The sequence below is a fragment of the Sebastes fasciatus genome, chromosome 9, assembly GCF_043250625.1.
Source record: "Sebastes fasciatus isolate fSebFas1 chromosome 9, fSebFas1.pri, whole genome shotgun sequence".
NCBI lineage: Eukaryota > Metazoa > Chordata > Actinopteri > Perciformes > Sebastidae > Sebastes > Sebastes fasciatus.
Window position 1 is genome coordinate 12,143,404 of NC_133803.1, and position 20,176 is coordinate 12,163,579.

At 40.1% G+C, this 20,176-nt stretch overlaps 1 protein-coding gene across 3 annotated transcripts in view; it reads right to left on the bottom strand.

The window, feature by feature from the left end:
* The window catches only part of LOC141773915 (cGMP-dependent protein kinase 1), a 119,243-nt gene that overhangs the window by 85,058 nt on the left and 14,009 nt on the right, over positions 1 to 20,176 (bottom strand). For all 3 annotated transcript variants that reach the window (XM_074646084.1, XM_074646082.1, XM_074646085.1), the window contains exon 2: positions 19,719 to 19,885. In XM_074646084.1, the coding sequence (XP_074502185.1) occupies positions 19,719 to 19,885 (167 nt within the window). The remainder of the gene's footprint in view (positions 1 to 19,718; positions 19,886 to 20,176) is intronic.

Consider the following 20,176-nt stretch of genomic DNA (forward strand, 5'->3'; position numbering starts at 1 on the left):
ATATTCAAAAGGGGCTGGATGTCAAAATGGTTTGCGTTTGAGGCTAATTCATAGCTTATTAAATTAATCCATTCAAAAAAAGGAAATTGTCTATTCTTCCTGATCACAGAACTGTGACCGCGGTTCAATAATGAGAACCAGCTGTTCTGCAGCATCCAAGCACAAAGCATGCATTATTTTTCTCTCCGTTTAAAAACAAAACAAACCCCCGAGTTTAAGAAAATACGGATGTAAGCTGAGGCCAACAGCAAGAGCAAACATAAAGAGAAAGGGAGAGAAAGAGAGTAAGAGCACTGTTGTGTTATTAATCAGGGAGGGCGGCTCAGAATGGGAGAGACTTGTATTAAGTTTAAAGCGCCGCAATACTGAAAATAACAAACACTGAGTGTTGTTTTTTCAGAGGATCCCTGTGTGTATAAGTGCAGGTTGAAAGAATACAAGCAGCAGGATGATGCATGGCTGGTGACCGCCAGCATGAGAGGTTTGTTGTCTTCGCCTTGTGGAATGCAAATGTTGAGATACTAATTGAGATACTTTCAGAAAGCTAGTGGGTTACCGCTGTACCTGTCACCCAGAGGTGTTGGCAGCAGCAGCAGGGTGCAACTCTGCCGTCACTGCTAACAGCTACTGTACACCCGATCCTACTAACAACCTGCACCATACCCTGTAGGCTGCTGCTACAGTAACCTTCTCTATAAGGTTGTGCCTTAAAGGGATAGTTTGGGTGTTTTGAAGTGGGGGTTGTATGAGGTTCTTATTCATAGGAGGTGTATTACTTACGCCCGCAGCATCGAGAAACAGACAGGAGCTCCGGCACCGGAGCAAAGCAATACAGTGCTGTGGACGAGGACGGCAGAAAAATGTATTTTAGCCGTCTTAAAGAAAGGCTCACCTAAAAAAATTGACATCCGTTTTAGCATAGACTATATTTAGAATATTTTCCGATGGCAAACTGAACTGAAAGTGAAACGTATCTATACTGTTTTTGTCATCTGAGCCTGCTGGCTTTGGAGAGAGCATAGATAAGTTTCACTTTCTGTTCAGAAAGGGCCGTCTGACAGAAAGATAAAGCAGTGAAAATATTCTAAATATAGCGTACACTTACACGGAGATCAATTTGTTAGGTGAGCCTTTCTTTTAGGTGGCTAAAATACATTTTTCTGCCGTCCCCGTCCACAGCACTGTATTGCTTTGCTCCGGTGTCGGTAGTCCTGTCTGTTTCTCCAAGCTGGAGGCACGCCAACCATCACTATCCCTTTAAAAGTATTGAGAATGGTTAGCTGTATAACACAATTAATATAGCAATTTTAGCTAACTAATATACTATTGGCACTGATCAGAGAATCAAACTTTGAGGTTGATGTTACTCTAAAATCGTTTTTGTTAATTGACGCAGTTGACAGTTTATTAAGTACACCTAGCCAAAACTAATGCAGTCTAATGCAACAGTCCTGCTGTATAGCATTATACTGACAGGTGTTTATTAGGGCTGTCAAAGTTAACGCGATAATAACGTGTTAACGCAAATTTGCGAGAAAATAGAAAAAAAATAGAAAAATCGAAGGAATCCATTGTCTACTACTGGCTTGTCGCATAGGACGCTAAATAACGCTCCAAAGTCACACTACATTTTTTTTTTTAAAGATTTTTTTTGGGGGCATTTTCAAGCCTTTATTGATAGGACAGTAGACAGTTTAAAAAGGGAGGGAGAGAGAGAGAGAGGGCGACATGTGGAAATGGCCGTGGGTCGGATTCGAACCCAGGCCGCTGCGGTCAGGACTCAGTCTTGTAATATTGGCGCCTGCTCTACCAACTGAGCTATCGGGGCGCCCGTCGTATTACATTTTGCAGAGAAAAAACTGGCATGGCCATTTTCAAAGGGGTCCCTTGACCTCTGACCTCAAGATATGTGAATGAAAATGGGTTCTCTGGGTACCCACGAGTCTCCCCTTTACAGACATGCCCACTTTATGATAATCCCATGCAGTTTGGGGCAAGTCATAGTCAAGTCAGCACACTGACACACTGACAGCTGTTGTTGCCTGTTGGGCTTGAGTTTGCCATGTTATGATTTGAGCATATTTTGAATGCTAAATGCAGTACCTGTGAGGGTTTCTGGACAATATTTGTCATTGTTTTGTGTTAAATGATTTCCAATAATAAATATATACATGATATATATACATATATATTTGCATAAAACAAGCGTATTTGCCCACTTCCATGTTGATAAGAGTATTAATTACTTGACAAATCTCCCTTTAAGGTACATTTTGAACAGATGAAAAATGTGCGATTAATCGCCATTAAATATTTTAATCGATTGACAGCCCTAGTCTTTATGTATATTTATATAAATGAAGGCAGGCTAAATAACAGGAACACCTCTCTGTATAATTATGCACTACAGTTCTACAACACCATAAACTACAGCCTCCAAAATGACCTTAGACTTGAATGAATATGTTTTATTATCCAGTCAGGGCTAATAAACTATGATATTAGTTGGCTAAAATTGTTTATTAACAATTATTAACTGTGTTATACTGCTAACCGTTCTCTAAACTTTAAACTACAACCCGCTCTATTAAGCTACATGATGATGTGGTTGGAGTAGGTGGATAGCTGCAGCCTATAAACATAAAGACAGCTGGATGTTTGCCCCGAGTCCTCCATCCCTGTTCCACAGAGCGGCACGTCTGCATCATCTCCAAAATAAAAAATACCCTTGTTGACTCTCATCAGCTTTCTGTCAACAAAGTTGTGGAGCAGTCTGTGCAGCCTTCTGCAGCTTCAGGAATCGGAAGATGGAGGAGGGAGATTACAGTCCCCGTACTGTGCAACTGAAATCCACTAATGTTGCAAGAAATGTTGCCAAAACATTTCAACTTCTGCTGCCCTGAACATGAGCACGATCAAGGTGCTTTGGAAATCTCATTGGTCGTTGTTGTTAGCGTTGCACGGCATACCGATATTAGACAGGTATTGCGATACAATACCGGTACGATACCCCGTTTTATTAGTACCGATACTAGAATGAACGTGTTTTAATATGAGCCGCGAGTTACAACGATGTGCAACCGCGGGGCCGTGTGTGTCTGCAGCACGTTTTACAGGACGGCATCAGGATTGCGATCCAGCGGGAGCAGGCAGTTATAACTTTGCTGTCAAAAATATACTGTAGTGATAACCAGAAGGATGGAGTCAACAAATGAAGTTGAAAAGATGATTAAAGTAGGTCATGAACTGCTCACCGGCTGCACAGTCTCTCTCTGAGCTGGTGTCTGTGTCAGCCAGAACTCCCTTAAAAAAAAACGAGGAAATAACAGTGCGGCTCTAATTACCGATCAAATGCACCGATAACATTAGATACTCTATCTTTTCTGAATCTGTCCAAGCATCTCCTGTAATTCAGCAAACACATAATCCACCAAAGAGAACATGTTAAAGTATTATTTTCACGTGTGTCTCTGTAACGTGAAATGGACGGAGAGGAAAAGTGACAGTGAATCTTCTCTCACTTCAACAAAACACAGTACTTTCTACAGTTATTGTGGTGTCTTCCTGATTTTAGCAGCTTTTCTCTCATCAACTTCTTACAGATCTTCATCTGAATTTATTATCGTTTTGTGTGGTTTTGTTTTGAAAGCCTTTCGTCGTCTTCCGTGCCGCAGTACCACTATCAGCCTTAACTGTTACTAATGCGCTGTTTTACCAAAAAAAGCCTTATTAAACGCTGTTTAATGAGTGATATCAGAATCAGAAATACTTTATTGATCCCCGGGGGAAATTACAGTTGTTCCATTTTAGAATAAAAATATATATAAACATAAATAAATTATAAGACAAATAGAATACAGATGACATGTGTGCATTATCAAATATAAATGCAAATATAAAGTTTACTATCAAAGAAATTACATAAACTCAAGTATAAGGGACATCAGATTACTGCATACCTTAATGAATAAATGTTTATATTTAAACATTTTTAATAATAAAAAAAATAATTTCAAGTTCCATATTCTGTCATCTATTATTCCCTTACTTGTCCTGACGTTTTTGATTTTTGCCTTGGCATCGAGATATTTAGGCAGGGTATCGTATCAAAGTCAGAATTATGGTATCGTGACAACACTAGCTGTCGTGGTCATGTCAGTTGTTTTCTCTCAAAGCCTCCCTCAAAGTGCCGAGTAGATTCAGGATTCAAAATAAAGTCCAGTCAAACATTTGCTGACTGACTAGTGTTGCACAACTTTCATCTGTTAGGGCTGGAGTGCACTCAGTTCACTTTCATTTGTTTTGTGCCACCATTCCTTCTAAATTGACGAAGGCAGCAGACAGTTGTGTTTATATGCACTTCACTACGGGTTGGCTGTTAGTGCAAACTAGCTGACGTCTAACACTCTTATGCGTATGCCATTTTTATTACACCAGCAACAGAAGGAAAAGAAAATAAGCTTTGAGAAGGCATGTGGGGTGAGAGATGTAAGAAGGCAGAGAGAAAGAGAGAAAGAGAGAGAAACAGAGGGACGGCAGGGGAGGAAGATGCAGGAAGACGAGCACGGACACCTGATGCTATAGGTGAGCACATGCTGAACATCCTATCATTGAGATGAGAGCACTTCACATATTTTTCAGTTCAACTGAGGCGCCCTCACGCAGGGCTCCCTGCCGTCGGCACAGTGGGAAATTGCACTGCGGTTTCTGTACAAGTGATTTGTGAGACCTAAAGACACAAAAAGTGTGCCGTCAACGGGATGCAGGGGCCAGCTGGTTTCATCCTTTTTACATCATTTTACCTCGGAGACAGCAAGAAGACATCGTAGTTTCACATATCTACTTTTAGAGCCCTCGAGCCTGACGCTGAAGGTTACTTCCATTCAGTGAGAGTATCAGGACATGTGAGGTGAGACACGACAGTTAAATTTCCTTGTCTGGATCCCCTCTATCTTTTTTCATTAAAGCATTATAATAGTCCTGGTTCCCTCCCTGCTACTCTCCTAGTCATCAAACTCCGATTATTGCTTTTGTGTTGACAAGCTGATTGATCGCCTGAGCAGGGGGCAGTGAAAATGATCATTTCGTATTCACAGACCAAATCACAGCGTTGTAATTAGCAGTTAGCGTCCATGCCATGTGCACATACTGTAGCTTTCCTTTTATGCAGACCAGACTTAATTAGACAGCATCAACATCAGAATACAAATTAATGTGGCATCTGAAGCACTACAATAATGGGCCTCTCTCATTTCCGCAGCCTTCTCTCATTTCAGTAGGCCGCTGTATCACGACAGACATGAGAAGGCATTCACAGGGAAATTTGGATTCCCTGTCAGTGTCGTCACATTGAGTATTTCCATGCTTAAACACACATACACACAACACAAGAGTCTAGTCACGCTAGTGGCTCTGTGAGGCTCTACTGAGGCACAGCTTTGAGCTAACATGCTGATGTTTAGCAGGTATAATTAGAGACAGTTAAGAAACAAGACGGTGCACTGACAGTCAGTTGACAGTTTCCTGTATCTGTGTCATGTTGGTTTTGCCATTGCCCCGGCCCTAATATGTGTTCACGAGAAGTGAACGTGAACACATATTATGACTGATTCTTTTGCCCCATAGTCACCAAAGTAAATATTGGACCCATTTTTCACAATCCACATATCTTCCAAACATTCTGACACTAGAAAAAGCATTTTTTTCAGGAGAAAATGAACTTTGTTCGAGACCATTTTCTGTTTCAGCAACACACTCTAGTGATATCTGGCAACTCACGTTCGCTACCACCCTAGCTAACTAATTTTTGTAATGCTAAATATGGCTGTTAAATGAGTAAATATTTAATATTAGCAAAAGGAAATATAAATACATTTATGCAAATATAATCCAATCTGCATTCATCCATCCACACAACGTTCACAAGACTTCCAAACGAGGTGGGGGGTGAGGCGAACATGCCATGACCACGCCCACTTAGGAGACAGGAAGTGTATACCATGTCAAACCATTGGCAGAGCTTGTAATGTGTCATCTTTGTTATAGAGTATCTTTGATATAATGTTGCATCCTAGTTTAGCATGTTAGCACGTTCTAATTAACACAAAGTAAAGCTGAGGCTGATGGGAATGACATTAGTTCTGTAGGGATTTGGGCATAAACCAAAGTTTTGGGCAAATTACAATTTTTGACCTGAAATTCAAGGGACCTTGAAAATCCTATTTTACACTGGACTGGGTTGAAATTTGTATAGAACATCCAAGAAACTCTAAGGATATTTTGCAACATGTATTCATGCAAATAGATGTTCTTTAATTTTCGAAAAATAATATCTCCATTAGTTTTCTTTTTTTTTTTGCAACCAAATTTTGATTCTGTGTAGTATTAATACAAGTTCCATCACATCTACAGGTTATTTGGTCTTGCATACAAAATTGAGTGTCACAGATAAATGACTTGCTAAACATAGCTTTGGAGCAGCTCAATAGGTATCACACCGAAATAGAAAACCTTGAAGTCAACATAGTACAAATACCTACCTATGAAATAAAACCACTGAAAAGTAAAAGATAAGTACGAAAAATTAGCTATTTTTAAAATCAATTGATTAAAGAGTAATATAGCATCTTATTATGTATACAAAATATGCAGTCAAAATATCTTAATAATTTTCTTTTTTTTCAGCTACAAAGCTATATTTAGCCAAATGTATTCAAGAAAATCCATGGCATGAACTGGGAGGTCTTGGTGAGTTGGTGGAATTGACCCACAGTTATCATAGTTCATCCTGAGGCGGACATGAATGTGTGCACCCAATCTCATAGCAATCCATCAAATAGTCGCTGAGATATTTCAATCTGAATCAAAGTGGTGGACAACAGACTGACACTGCCATCCGTAGAGCCATGTCGTGTGCTGAAAAGTCCGTGTCCTACTCCATTTTTTCCCCACAGCTATTTAAAGATTACATGCTGCTCGATGGGCTGAGAATTGTTTAGCCTCCTCGGCTCATGTGATTATTTAAAAATCCCTTCGATAATGTAAAAAAGATTTTGCTATGTCAAGCTTAAAACGGCTGTTTTTCTTAGTTTTGGAAAAACTTATATAATCAAGATACAACAGCGATATAGTCCTGCATCTGCATACACCAACACTGCGTAACACACACATACACACACAAAGTCAGATTATAACAGTAAATTGTACTTCTTTGCACAAACCAATATGTGAGATTCCCCTGCTGTAGTGGAGGGCATTTGGCGAAGGCAATCAAAGTTCAAACAGAGATCAAAGAGATGGATTTTAACACAGCAGACTCAATAAAGAAGTCTGCAGTGAGAAGAGTAATTTAAAAGAAACCCTTATCTCAAAGTCTCCTGTAAACTTTGGCTCCAGTGACATTGATTGATGAAACTGGCCTTTCCAAGCTCACTGTATTCCGGTTGTCACAATAAAAGCCACAAACAATGACCAACCTTCAAGGTTTGACATCATCACACTGTCCTCAGGTGACTAGGGATTAGGATTATAACGCGGATCGTTATAGTTGATGGTGGTGAATTTTCCTCATCGGGATAATCGTGAATGTTATCCTGATGAGTGTGTGACAAGTTGGTATGAGAACGTGTTGGACAGCGATGTAATCGTGGTCGCTACATTTTTGATAATGTCCCGACCTCACCTGCGTGCTGTTATAGGCTGACACCCAGAAACTATCACAGCAATATAAGAAGTAAAGAGAAAATACAGGCGAGGGCAGGGTCTCTGCAGATACAGACACCGCCACACACTTCTAGTGGGTCAGACGTGATGATTGAGAGGGAGTATTTGAGACTATACATTGCTTTTTTAGGAAAATGCTACATAGTATAAAAAATATAAGAGTTATCATGTAAGAAAGAACAGATTCGCACTATTTCTTAAAATGTATCTGTTATTTATGAAGGGGGACCTTATGATTTATGATTTCTAGGGCTGTCAATCGATTAAAATATTTAATCACGATTAATCGCAAATGAATCGCACATTTTTTATCTGTTCAAAATGTGCATTAAAGGGAGATTTGTCAAGTATTTAATATTCTTATCAACATGGGAGTGGGTAAATATGCTGCTTTATGCAAATGTATGTATATATTTACGATTGGAAATCAATTAACACAAAACAATGACAAATATTGTCCAGAAACCCTCACAGGTACTGCATTTACCATTAAAAAATATGCTCAAATTAAAACATGGCAAACTGCAGCCCAACAGGCAACAACAGCTGTCAGTGTGTCAGTGTGCTGACTTGACTATGACTTGCCCCAAACTGCATGTGATTATCATAAAGTGGGCATGTCTGTAAAGGGGAGACTCGTGGGTACCCATGGAACCCATATTCATTCACATATCTTGAGGTCAGAGGTCAAGGGACCCCTTTGAAAATGGCCATGACAGTTTTTCCTCACCAAAATTTAGCAGAACTTTGGAGCGTTACTTAGCCTTTTTTCGAAACAAGCTAGTATGACATGGTTGGTACCAATGAATTCCTTAGGTTTTTTCTAGTTTCATATTACTCTAGCTTTAAAACTGAGCCTGCTGCAAACGCCTTAACATTAATGCATTAAAGAAATTAGTTGCGTTCAAATTGATTTGTGTTAACGTGTTATTATCGCGTTAACTTTGCCCTAATATTACCTTATTTAAGATTGTTTGTTTGTTTTCACAAAAAAAATGTGCGTCCCATGCAATAAAAATATTTACTTAAACGAAACAATATCAAGGTAAAGTAATTCCAGTATGTTTTAGTGCCATTTTAAGAGTTTTAAGCATATTTTGATGATTATCGGGATAATATCGTGAATCGCAATTATTCTGGCCAGGATAATCTGACATGACATTTTCATATCGTCCCATGCCTACAGGTAATAATGTTGTTTACAGCAAGAGCGTGCAACATTTTCTTTATTTCTGTACATGTAAACAGTACATGTGTGTGTGTCTACTGTGCATGTGCCAGTCTAAGGGTGAAGGGAGGAGATTCATCCGTCGCTGAAGCAGAGCATATTACTCGTGCCCTATCTTGTATCCTCAGTGAGGAACCCCAAGCAAACACACAGCTTATCCAGCCACACCAGACTCTCAGCATCACTCCCAAGTCTATGGCCACCACCTCCCCACGCACACTCACATAAAAAACATAGTCGATACAGTTCAGTTCATACCTATCTAAGTCAAAGCAAAGAGCGGAGCTTCAAACATTACATTTGCATATTTGCCTCATATGATGCTTGGGAGCTCTTTTTGTCTGTGTCTGCCTTTCCCTCCTCCTCCTCCGCTCCTCTTATGTCACATTAACACACACACCGACACACACACAGACACGTCTTTCATCGTCTTTCCAGATGAGGAACTCTCAAAAGCGTCGTTAACCACAAAGGAGGGATGAAGGCTCAGGGATCATTCACGAATCACTCATTAATTCTTCCTCTGAGGTGTATTCATCGGCCTGCGTCGGGTGACACTGGGGATCAATTCATATTCAGGGGTAAAAAAAAAATGAAGGCAATATCACACTTATCAGAGAAGAGGAAAAGACAGAAAAGAAAGGAGGTGAATAGGTAAGAAAGGCGGAGAATATAAAGAGGAAAGCAGAATGAAAATGAGGTGAGATGGACAGGTGGGTGGGTTAGCAGAGGCAAAGAAGAATAAGACAGTTGTGGAAAAGAAGAAGTGATGAGCATTGGAGGAAGATGGTGACAAGAGGACAGATTGGGGTCAAAGTCGGTAAAATGTGAGAGGAGTGATGGAGGGGAAACTCCGGTGCATGTCTCAGGTTTTGTGTTTTGTATTTTGAATTGATAACTTGAAACCGTCTGTGTGTGTTTGTGTGTGTGTGTGTGTTTGCAAGTGACAAAGAGAACAACTTAGAGAGGGCAAATGAGAAAAGACACTTGCCAGACAAAGAGTATTTTCACTTGGTGATCAGGGCAGACGGCGCACTGCTCAGCTGAGGTGAGATTATTAGTCTGCAACACACGCATGCACACCATTTGCACATAAATGACACATTAGCAGACGTTTCATTCTTCTTGATAGGGGTATTTCAGATCATTAGGCTATTGTATGTCAGCAAATGCAGGTGGAAGTTTACCCACCTTCTGGAAAACCAGCAAGCCAACAGAATTTGGTGTAGTATGTAGAAATCTGTCCGTATGTTTTCCTCTCTTTTCGCTGCTTTTCATACATAAAAATAAACACGGATGTTGTGCTGATCTATAGAGGCTTTATATCTGGTTAAATCTCAGCTTTGAATTAGAAATCAAAATCGCAAAGATGCCAGATAGAAAAAGTATTTTCCGCAGGCTCTTTCACGTTAATCAATTTTTCATGCCTCAACAGTTGAATAAAAATAATTACACACGCACTTACACATGCTGCAGGTCTATACATTTCTAAAAGTGTAAGTGAATTAATATCTGTTTCTCTGTGACATCTCAGGCGCAGCAACACAGAAAAATGTCATTACACTCCTGTTTTCATTTAATAACGTGCAACTTAGTCAATCTGGTTTCTCTGCGCTTGCTTCTATTTCATCATAAAAAGGGGTCGACCACATTTAAGTTGACGGATACAAGGCTACCACCTGATCCCGACACAGTTACTTTAGACATATGTGGGAGATAACTAGGGAGTGTGTTTAAATGTCATTCCAATTACAGACCCCTCACCTTTTCCCCAGATGACTCACTTAATAAATCTCATTAGAGTTCTCATGAGGGCCGATCGCCTTGAAGAACGCCAGCTATATGTGACTCAATCTCGTGGTCATAATGGTATTGAATGCCATGTTACGGAGAAACACGCACACACACACACAAAGTCAATCTTACATTCGATTTTAAGTCACAAGTAGTTGAAATTGAGTTCCCCAGAGAGGCTTTTTCAGCAGGCGTGGTGAGTGTGAGCCTCAGCAGTGGGTTAAGGTTCATTATTAAACTACAATTGGCTCCTGTACAGTGCTGTCAAGATACAATAGGCAACAGTTGTTGTATTGAATGTTGGCTACATGTTGTATTCTCTGGGGCCAATCAAACCAAAATCTGTGAGCCTCGGCATGTTACTTTCCTGAGCTGCATTAGTTAAGTTGCCAGGCAACAATGCGGTGCAGTGGGTTTGTGCACTCACGTTCCTGTAACCCAACGCATCCTCTATTTTCATATCAGCTTATTAACATGCAAATTTATCATATTAATCAGCCGATAGTTTATTAACAGCAGTGGCTGCAGTAGTTGTAATGATACTACTAGAGATTGCTTCTAATTTACGTATCATGTCCCCTCACACCTACGATATGACACTCGGTCACACTCAGGTGCTCCTGTTGATTACATCTCTATAGTCTGCTCAAGACGAGAGAGGAGCCCATCTCCCTTTACTCTGCCTCGATGGCCAGTTAGCACAGAGGGCATCTCTCTGAGGACTCCAGCCTACAGCACAGTGAGAGGACGAGTCCTGCTGTCAGAGTCTCAGACAGAGACATTCATTCATTTGGTCTCTTACAGATTCTTGAGGAAATTGGCTCAGCTGCCAGACTGGTTGGTCTTTTGGCTGGCGGCCATTGTTAGGTTGAAGAACTAACATATTTTATACTAGGGCTGACGATTCCCTAATATACAAAGGCATATTAAGGTCATTGTAGGTAAAAAAAAATAATAATAATAATTACAGAGTAATTAATATTCAGAGAAAAAACTCAGAATTTCTGAGAAGTCATAAATCTATGAGACAAAAACTCGTATATTCTTTGAGGTTATAAAGTCATACATTTACAAGAAAAACACTTGGATATTCTCTGAGATTGAAGTGGTAAATTTATGAGAAAAAACACAAATTTATGAGAAAAACACTTGGATACTCTCTGAGATTATAAAGTCATAAATTTGTGAGAAAACACTGCTGTAACGTGAGCCGCAGAGTGCAAGATATATTATTATTATTATTATTATTATTATTATTATTATTATTATTATATATACATTATATATTATATATTGTTTTGTTTTTTCTCTGAATATTACCCCCCTCCCCGGCTCCGTAATTTTTTTTTCCTACAATGGTCCTAATATGCTGTCGTACTAATAAACATAAAAGCAAATAAAATAGTGAATGTTGTGGAGCTCTGGAGATCTGTTTTCATGTCAGGTTTTAATAACTCAGCCTGTAAGGTAGACTACAAGGTGACAGAGAGGTGATAAGGTGCCAGGAGAAGCTAAAGTGGATTATCACAGGATAAAATATGCCATGAAATAAAACTGTAAACAGACACCTGTGCCTCTCATTTCCCAAAATTGTTTATATTTGATTAGAGATGAATGTAAACAGATCAGTGTCGAAGCTTACACACACAATCATGTCTCAGCGTCTTGAGTGTCATACCACATACTCCCCTTGTAGAGAGAAACTAGTACTAAGCCACAGTGGGTAAACAATGCCATTCATTGTTATTCAGAGGTATATCTCAGTAAAAGCAGCAGCAAAAGGAGAAATGACTGTCAGGAGTGGGCTCAGCGTAAGCCTCAAAACAGCACGTTGTTCGTTTCTGTCATATTCAGACTTTAAAGGATGCCATTTAAGCCTCACTTAACTTGAAGTTTTCTTGAAGAAATCTGTCAAAATATTCTAATTGCCTTGCCTAACAGCAGGTCAAATAAAATAATTGGGACTCTATCCAATTTGTGTACAAAAAGTGCCAAATCCTATGCGTATTGTCAAATTCCCTGAACACCTCCACCTGAATAAAATGGTCTACAGTGCATCAGTGGTTGCATTGAATATGGTTACCTGTCAAAGAACCTGTCAATGTGCTGTGAACACTCAGGGTTTGGAGCTGACTCACACTGTAACATTACCATTCTTTCTCCTCACTTTTCAATCCTCCCTCCCTGTAAACGTAGTAAAACTACGAAAATATACACATGAGGGCAGTTCGTTCTCCCTAAAGGTAATATCTCATATGCCTGCATCCTCCTGGCGAGGATTTTTTTTTTTCCCTGAATGCACTTGCCTCTCAAACGGAGTGAAAGATAAAAATGCAAAGAAGGAATCTTAAATGAACATTCAAAGTATTCATAAATAAATGCAGAGTTGGCAACAGGAAACCTAGCCAGGAGAGACCTCATACATCCTGTTATCATGATAGTTGCAGTTGCCAGAAGAGAAACTGTTCAGTTAAGTTTTCTTCTCCAAACTGTAGTTATGTGCAGACACAGTACAGCCCAGATTTATTTTACTCCTATATTAAGTACACCAATCATTAACCATTTCAAGGCTTATATCTAAACAACTGAAGCAATTCTTTTGAGCCATGTTTTGAACCACTGGTGGAACAAAACATGCCGTTTAAATATGTCAGCTTGGGCATGTGATGGACATTTTTCACTATTTTCTTGCATTTTGGAGACCAAAATGGTCAATCCATTAACTGAGGAAAGAATAGGCAGATTAATCAATAATGAAAATAATCATTACTTGCAGCCCTAAACATAAATATTTTGTATCTGAAACCTAAAGCTAGCCTTTAGATTTGGCATGTCGGTCACTTCCCATTACTCAATCTTAAATTAAACTTCAAATTAGCGTTGTCAAAGTTAACATGATAATAATGCGTAAATGCAAATTTGTTTTAACGCCACTAATTTCTTTAACGCATTAATGCAACTTGGATTGCAAAAGAGCCTAAATAACGCTCCAAACTTGCGCTAAATTTTGGCGAGGAAAAACTGGTATGGCCATTTTCAAAGGGGTCCCTTGACCTCTGACCTCAAGATATGTCAATAAAAATGGGTTCTATGGGTACCCACAAGTCTCCCCTTTACAGACATGCCCACTTTATGCTAATCACATGCAGTTTTGGGGCAAGTCATAGTCAAGTCAGCACACTGACACACTGACAGCTGTTGTTGCCTGTTGGGCTGCAGTTTGCCATGTTATGATTTCAGCATATTTTTTATGCAAAATGCAGTACCTGTGAGGGTTTATGGACAATATTTGTCATTGATTTGTGTTGTTGATTGATTTCCAATAATAAATATATACATACATTTGCATAAAGCAGCATATTTGCCCACTCCCATGTTGATAAGAGTATTAAATACTTGACAAATCTCCCTTTAATGTTCATTTTGAGCAGATAAAAAATGTGCGATGAATTTGTGACAGCCCTATTTCAAATAATGAGCTTATTCCGGTTAATAACACAAACCCATTTACTGTGTGTCATTTTTCAAAAAGTCCCCAGCTGACAGGTGCAACGATCACCATTTTTATTGCAAATTAGAGTAAACCGATCATGTGCACTTCATATTCACGTCCATTTGCATTTTGGCTTAAGCCCAGTATAACGTGTGTTTATGCCATCCAAACTAATCATAAAATCTCTGTTATCAAAGCTCAGGATTAGGCTCTGTTACACCTTTAACAAGCTTACTTGTAACATTGTCATCAACACTCCGTCTGCTACTGCAACATATTCATGACAGGTACAACCACAGCTACCTATTAGCATACACACTTTCATTCGATTAAGCTGAAGGACTATGAAGTAAATCAAGGGGGTTTTACTGCCAAGGAAATACTTGATAGTAATTGGATGTGATTATACTAGTTATTATTATCATTAGCCACCTGTACGGGTCTTCGTGGATCCAATCAAAAGCCTCCCTCATCTCCATGGAAACGTTAGCTTTTGTCTCAGTTGCAATCAGTATTTTAAAGAGGACCGTCAGTTACGGCCCGGTGCATGCAACCAAAATACAACAAACATTCATTAAGGCAAGCCTCATCATAGCCGCGAGCCAGCGCCAGGATCCATTCTGCTTCTGCGGCTCCTGTTTTGTCTGATCTTTAATTATCAGGTGCATCTGCAACAAAAGCTAAGTGCGCTGAGGTTGGTTAAACAGGAAGGCTGTGATATTCTCTCAGATATCCGTGTAGTCTCTGTTATAGGGAAAAATGAGTTATGCTCTCGCATTTTTAAAAAAGTAATGATGTAACGCACAATTATTCTGTTTTTTGTATTGGTGTAGTTTACTTGTGCCTCTTGGTTTCATGATGCATGATAAACGCTGTCAGCCCTGTGGCGAAATGTTAATAATTAGCCTGCCAGGTCTCACGAAGAAATGACACTAGTGGCTGAGCAGTGAACACTTCATTTGCTAGGAAAATGATGTACAATGTTGAGCAGACACGGCAGTATGTTTGACATGGCATGGCACACTCAAACATCCTGTCAGCATGCATCATAAAGTCACAGACTACGAAGGGCTTCCACAGACCTTGGCACAAAGTCGTCGACCCTTGGGCTGATGCTTTTAACATTCGCTCTTTATGCAAAACAATTCAAGGCCAGTCGGGGTGAAACCTGCAGGCGAGGGACTTTCGAGAGACAAAGAGAAGCAGGGAGACGAACAGAGAGTGCAGTAGAAAAGACTTTAGGGCCGCAAGAGAGAGCTGACAATGTTCATTTAAGATAAATATATTAAGCCTGCCCTAAGGATTTGAAAGTGCTAAATGATTAACCAAACATTTGATATTAGTGGCATATGACCACTGTTGAATTGAAGCTCTGTTTTCAATTACGCTACAGGTCTTTCCTCTATCGCTGTCAGAGAGGAAATCACAAAGCCCCTCAACAATTACTTCTCTTACAGATTTGCATCTTTTGTTTCTCTCTTTTCTGTCGCGCTCAAGAGGAACCTAATCATCATGTCAGTGTGGCGCTTGTTCATTTGCGACCTGGCATGACGAGCCACCTCTGGTACAATCGACTTCTCACAGCCCTCAACACAGGGAGGTATTCAATCTACTCAGTACATACAGAATGGGTGACAGGCGTTAAAGGACTTTTGAGACCAGCGGCTCAGCATCAGGAGGTTTCGTGTCCTTGCTTTCTGGGAAAACTGCGACTGTCCTGTTTTAATCCAGAGCTCTCCTAACAGAACACGGGGGAGCAATAATCGAGAATGTGATGTCTAATTTCTTTCAATGGTTGTCAGTGAATTAAAGACACAAACACTGATTGTGTTTCAGAGCACAGTACTTCCCCAAATTCCAACGTTTCCTCTCAGGCGACTTTTGTACTGGCCACAGTTGTGTTTTGCATTTCATTTGCAACTATTCCAGTTACATGTTGGACTCTTTACATATCTGACTCTCTGTAGTCAACAGATAAGGGCAACAGATGACGTCCTTTTTGCAACAGGGATCTGAACAGAAGTACTCAGATCCTTCTCTGAAGTAAAAGTACCAATACCACGATGTAAAAGCACAGAAGTATTATCAGCGAAATGTTCTTACATCTGCAGGAAAATTGCTCCTGTGACTATTATGTGATCTACAGCCATTCTAACATCTCTATAAAATGAAGCATGCTGGCATGCTCACAGTTACAATGTTAACATGTTGCTGTTTAGCAGGTACAATGTTACCATATTCACCATCTTAGTTTAACATGTTAGCATGCTAACATTTCATAATTAGCCGGAAATGCTTAGTACAGCGGATGCTGATGGGAATGTCATTAGTTTAGCAGGTTTTTGGTCATAATGTCAGTAGCATTTATCCTCTGAGCACCATGACTGTACACACTTTTATGTAGGGCTGGGTAATGTGACAATATATATCGTCAAAGAAATATAAAAATGTCTATCAGGGTCTTGTTCACAAGTGAGGGAAAAATGGAGCGGGAGATGGAGAGGCGGTTTGGTGCAGCGTCTGCAGTTCTGCGGGCGCCGTACCAGACTGTTGTGGTGAAAAGGGAGCTGAGCCGGAAGGCAAAGCTCTCGATTTACCAGTCCGTCTACGTTCCAACCCTCACCTATGGTCATGAGCTTTGGGTAATGATCGAAAGAATGAGATCGCAGATACAAGCGGCCGAGATGAGCCTCCTCCGTAGGGTGGCTGGGCTCAGCCTTAGAGATAGGGTGAGGAGCTCAGACATCCTGGAGGGAGCTCGGAGTAGAGCCGCTGCTCCTTCGCATCGAAAGGGGCCAGCTGAGGTGGTTCGGGCATCTGATCAAGATGCCTCCTGGACGCCTCCCTTTGGAGGTTTTACAGTCACGTCCAGCTGGTATGAGGCCTCCGGGTAGACCCAGAACACGCTGGAGAGATTACATAATCTCGTCTAGCCTGGGGACGCCTCGGGGTCCCCCAGGAAGAGCTGGAAAACGTTGCTGGGAAGAGGGACGTCTGGAATTCCCTGCTTAGCCTGCTGCCCTCCGCGACCCGGCCCCGGATAAGCAGAAAGAGAATGGATGGATGTAAGGATCTATCATATATATTTTTCAATTATGTTTTTTTTTTATCTAGAATACGGTGACCAGACATCCCGGTTTGTCTGAGATTGTCCCGGTTTCAAGCTGGATGCCGAATATCTGTAAAACACTAAAATGTCCCGATATTCAACATTCAAGACCAAATTGTCCCGTTTTTCACCAAAATTAAAATAATATTATACTTCAGCGCTTACATAGACGTTTATCATGTTCTGTCCCACTTGTTATTACCTAACCCAATATAAAAACATAAACAATACACCAAGCAATTTGTCGTTGTCAAGGCGGTCGCTAGGATGCTCGCGGCTCTTTCTGACAGAACTTGCCAGTAGGATTAGCGGTTAGCTGTCATGCCAAAGAGAAAGTCGGTCTTTTCTGAAGAACTCCAGGAGATTACTCCTTGCTTTGTAAAGTACCCGGCAACAAAAAGGCTGCGTTCTGCACAATCTGTAAGAGCACATTTTTGGTCGCGCACGGTGGAAATGCTGATATGAAATATCATATTAAGTAATAAACAAGAAGCTGGCAGAGAATATGTCACAGTCGGCCATTTAGCTGGCAGCCTGCGCTTGTGCACACTGACAAATACTGTGTGTTTAGTTTTAAAAGGTATCTGACAATAAATCAATAAATATGTTATATTAAAGAAATGCAATCCTTGTGTTTTGTATTTATTGGTGTTATTATATAGTTTTTAAATTATTAAACTATGTTTTGGTGGATTTTGAGAGACTAAACAATTTTTCATCCGCTGAGGCGCTGTTCGTGGTGTTGAAAGGTGCGCTCGGTAGGTGTACTAAGAGCTGAAATAACTGTCCCCCATCCTGATGAAAACGCCTATGGTGCGAGCATAAGTGCATACATGTGCACGTGCATGAACGTGTGGTACACAGTTTGGCGGTTTAAAAATATGGTCACCCTAATCTAGAAACACATTTATACTTGTGTTATATCATACTTTATATAATTACACTTAACCATTTTCCTGATATTCATTTCAGCCACTTGACAAAACGCAATAAAAGATCCCTGCTGGTCTACTGACCAATATGAGTCATCTCCCTAATACAAAAACCTCTAAAGTCACGGTTCTTAGAGGCACCACAAAAGGTTTTTGAAATTCAGACCCAATGACTCACTAAAGACCAGAAGAAGATAGAAAGCAGCCATAACACTTCAGCTGGCATCCAAACACAGACAGTGCCCGTCTCTGGAGCCCTTGCAAACGTGACGAATCCTACCTGCCTCTGCTTGTAGAGAGCCAAGTGCACAGTGTGTTTTTTATAGAATTATTGATTTGCGGTAGAATTAAACTACAAAAAAAGTTAGTTTAGAAAAATAGCTTTCTCGTTATGTTGGTTGCACCTTCCCGCCGATCTATTCTTAGCAACGAATGGACGAATGGGGCATCCAATTGTCTTTCCAACTCAATAAACAAAAGTGGCCGATATGAAACAAAGGGGGACACAATCAATATCAGCATTCTTCCTAGTAAAATATTAACCTTTAAATGCCACTGTCTTCTACATACCAACCAACAAGATTCAAGCTTATGGCTTTTCAGTTTCTTTATTCTCGTTCTCTCTCTCGTTGTTCTGTCATGTTGTTTAGGCTTTGAGGAAAGTATTTCCACCTTGAAACATTTTAAATCCATAATAGATCAGTTGCACTGCCCATGCAATTGTATGTGAGAGCCAAGTTAAGGTTTTAGAGAGCAGTAATAGTTATTCATACGTTCTATATTTCCATATTTTAATCTGTATTAAGTCTGTGAATGTCCAAGTTCACCTCCACATAACGATCTGTGATATTGTGCCGGCATTGACGGAGGCTATTTTCCGTGAGGTCAAATCTATTGTCGGGGACGATGGCTCTCTGAACATTTTATAGCAGGATCGCTTGTGACAAATCATGTAGCAAAAATGCCCTTTCACAAATCCCATCAATGTCAGGCAGGCAGAGTGGACGTTGTGCTGTTGTTCCTGTCATCAGAGCTCTCACACTCGGTTAAAATCGACGCTCATTTAAAAAAGAAAAAGATGCAAAAACAAAACCCATGCTGAAACAATACCGCTAAAAAAGAATGAAATAGAAAGGATCACAGCATCACACGAAATAGAATCAATGGGACACGAGTGAATCATACAGCATCACAAAGTGTAGTTTTGAATTTTAGTTCATCGCTCTGCTGAAACCCATCAATAATGCCCTTTCATTTCTTTCCTGTCATTGTCATGCTGGCACTCTTAATGCTCACCAGACACAGCCCTGTAGAGCCACTTAAATCTGCTCAAAAGAATTAATTATATACATCTTGTTAGGGTAAGTCTATTCTTTCTACTTGTGGTTTTCACTTCATTGCAGGATAGACATTTTTACCTCTGTACATGAGTGCTTTTACCTTCCATGACGTAGACCAGTGAGCCCACATCGCCCTCCTTAATGATACAGCTGTCCTTTCCATACTCCACAGGGTACATGCAGTCCACGATCTCTTGGATCTGCGACAGCTCCAGGTTCTTCATGAAGTCATTGTCCAAGATGGCCTCCTTGATCAGATCCTTAGACCTGGAGACAAGGTGAAACTAAATGAGACCATCACTGTGCAAACACAAATTCATATGGCATTTAGGGATGCACCCATTCGACTTTTTCAGTTGGCCGATACCAGTGTTTAATTAATAAGCTGTGTGCCTCACTGTGTGGAAGTGACTGGCATCATTCTTTTATGTGTAAGGCAACATCAGGCTTGAATTAAACATCGCTTTCCTAACTTTGTAAAACAAAATGTAACAAATAAATACATAGATAACATAACATTAATTTAGTGAACTGTTCTTTATTATTAAAATAATAAAT